We start from the raw sequence: 2,708 nt of genomic DNA, 5'->3' as shown, positions 1-2,708 counted from the left end.
ACAGATGTAAACCCAAACACCTTTAAGACCAGAATTAGGTAGATGTATGGGGGGGGGGGGGCGGGGGGAGGAAATGGGTTTTAGCAATGAAGCTAAATCTAAGATTAACTTTTAATTTTGTAAGATTATATAACAGTCTGAAACTTGTTTTGATCTAATTATTTCACTATTCTTAATAAATATAAATTTGAAGACTAGGGGTGAACAAATGCATGGGAAATGTCTACTGGCTGTGAAAGAGAGCAAGGCGTGAAGGTGGCTGTGGGTGGAGGTTAATATGTGGCTGCTATATGCTTTTGGAATGGACTTCATATGCCTGTCAGCCCTCTGGGGTAAGAGCAGCAGGTTCCTACCACTCTGGGATGGGGCTTCATTTGAGGGGGGATGGGCGTAGCATACATGGAGGCAGGGTGAACTCTCTGCAGAGTGGCTCTGTGTATCTGAGAAACACGTAGTCACTTATACTTCTGGAATGGGGTGGTGGGGTCCCTCACGCTGACCAAGCCCCACACAGGGGCTACCAGTTTGCAGGGATGGCTCTGTCTTGCCATCCGGTTGCAAAATAGCCGGCACCTGACAACTCGGGGGGCCGCTGCTGGGGCCGGTCTGTGTCTGAGAAGTCACAGGCCTCTTCTCCATAGACACCTCCTCACTGCTGTCCTCTCCCAGAAAGCCTATGGCGTGGGGTATGGGCTGCACCCAGGCAGTGACGGCAGGTGGGGCGACTGACAGTGAGGCAGCTCCTTCCTTCTGGCAGGTGGTGTCATGGTGGTAGGAAACCAGCTCATTGCTGAAGTTGACCCTCTCCACAGTGGATCCAGGTGTGCCACAGCAGAAGCACCGGCAGCCCAGGAGGTTGCTGAAAGCCCGCCTGAAGTCTGCATTGAAAGCATAAATCACTGGATTCACTGAGGAGTTGGCCCAGCCGAACCACACAAAGACATTGAAGGTGGTTTGGCTGACACAGGGTGACTGTCCTTCTCGGTCTCTCTCGGGCTTGGGCTGGCAGAAAGGCAGCAGGCAGTTGAGCAGGAAGAAGGGCAGCCAGCAGCAGACGAAGACTCCCATTATGATAGAGAGGGTCTGCAGCACCTTGGTCTCCTTGCGCAGGGAACTCCGCAAAGAGGAGGTGGGCTCCTTGCCGTGAGCTGGCCACTGCCCCCCTGCTCGTTCCAGGGTGGAGATGCGGCGGATCTGGGCCTGGGCAATTCTGTAGATCCTGGTGTAGGTGATGATCATGATGGCCACGGGGATGTAGAAGCTGATAAGGGAGGAGGTGATGGCATAAGTGCGGTTCAGGCTGACATCGCAGTGAGGCGTCCCGGGCAGCCAGGAGCCTGGAGGTCTCCTGTCCTTGGCTTTATGCCAGTGTAGCTGCACCGGGACGAAGGAGATGAGGATGGAGAGGGCCCAGGCCAGGGCTATCATGGTGCAGGCGAGGCGCTGCGTCATTCTGCGCTGATAGCGGAAGGGGCTGGCGATGGCCCAGTACCGGTCCAGGCTGATGATGCAGAGGTGGAGGATGGAGGCGGTGGAGCACATGATGTCGAAGGCCACCCAGGTGTCACAAAAGCGGCTGCCGAAGATCCAGGAGCCACCGGCCACCTCGGTGACTGCCTTCCAGGGCATCACCAGGAGTGCCACGCAGAGGTCCGAGACGGCCAGCGACAGCACGAACCAGTTGGTGACCTTGGCGCGCAGGTGGCGGAAGCGCAGGACGGCCAGGCACACCAGCCCGTTGCCCACCAGCGTGCTCAGCACCAGCGCGCCCAGCAGGCACCCGGTGAGGGCCCGCGGGCCGCCCCCCGCCGCCGCGTTCCCCATCAGGGCCGCGGGGCAGCCCCGGCCTCGCTGCCCCGGACGGGCCGGCCCCGCGCCCCCGGGCACCCCCGGCCGCTCCTGCCGGCGCGACGCCCCGCGAGGGGGCGGCGGGGGCCCCGGCGGGCGGCTCCCCCCGCGGCTGGGAGGGCGGCCCCCCGCGGGGGCATCGCCGCCCGCCGCCCCCGCCGCCTGCCTCAGTTTCCCCCGCCGCGGCGGCGGCGGGCGGGGGGCCGGGCTGCCGCGGGGCTACTCACCGCGCCGGCTGCTCGGGGCCGCCCGGCTCCCGCCTCGCCGCGGCTCCCGCCGGAGAAGGCGCCGTCCCGCTGCGGTGGGGGGCGCCCCGCGGTGCCCTGCCCGGAGCACCGGGCGCCGCACGCCCCCGGCCCGCCGCCAGCCGGGGCTCGCTGCCGTGCGGAGCGGCGTGGGAAGTCCCCGGCACCGAGCGACCTCCGTGACTGCACGGCGGGAGATGCCCGCAGCGCCGCCCCGGGAGAAGCCCCTGCTGGGTCGGCACCCGCACCCGCCCCGGCGGCAGGGACCGGGCCCCGAGCCCCCCGAGCACCCCGCCTCGGGCGGACCGCGGTCACGCTTCGGGTGGCTTAAAGAGCGGGGAGCGCGTCGCGTCCCTTCCCGCTGAGGCGGCGGTCAATCCTGGGGATCGGGAGCCGTGTTTTCGCCGAAATAGTATGTCGCTCTTTATCTTTTGTTTGAATTGAAACCCTACGTGAAGAAACCCACAGCGCAGAAAGCTGGGACATCTCCAGCTTGATGTGTTGCGTTTTGGCAGAAGGCTGCTCCTGCATCTCCTCAGACACAAGCGCCCCAGACCTGCCTCAGTTTTTCTTCCAGAGGTGTTTTCTGACGCAGTTCAACAGTGTTCCGTTTGC

The 2,708-nt window shown here is 63.3% G+C and overlaps 1 protein-coding gene across 1 annotated transcript; it reads right to left on the bottom strand.

Annotated features, from left to right (window-relative positions):
* Nucleotides 1–459: 459 nt before the first annotated feature.
* On the bottom strand, nt 460–1,824 carry LOC102054539 (D(1)-like dopamine receptor). The gene has a single exon (XM_027804006.2). It carries the CDS (start codon nt 1,822–1,824, stop codon nt 460–462), a length of 1,365 nt encoding a protein of 454 aa, XP_027659807.2.
* Nucleotides 1,825–2,708: the final 884 nt, after the last annotated feature.

This window comes from Falco cherrug, chromosome 9 (assembly GCF_023634085.1).
Source record: "Falco cherrug isolate bFalChe1 chromosome 9, bFalChe1.pri, whole genome shotgun sequence".
NCBI classification, from domain to species: domain Eukaryota; kingdom Metazoa; phylum Chordata; class Aves; order Falconiformes; family Falconidae; genus Falco; species Falco cherrug.
This window is presented reverse-complemented; position numbering and strand designations above follow the sequence as displayed.

Excerpts from the sequence above, each read along its gene's own strand:
- LOC102054539 (XM_027804006.2), bottom strand. The coding sequence starts at position 1,824 with ATGGGGAACGCGGCGGCGGGGGGCGGCCCGCGGGCCCTCACCGGGTGC.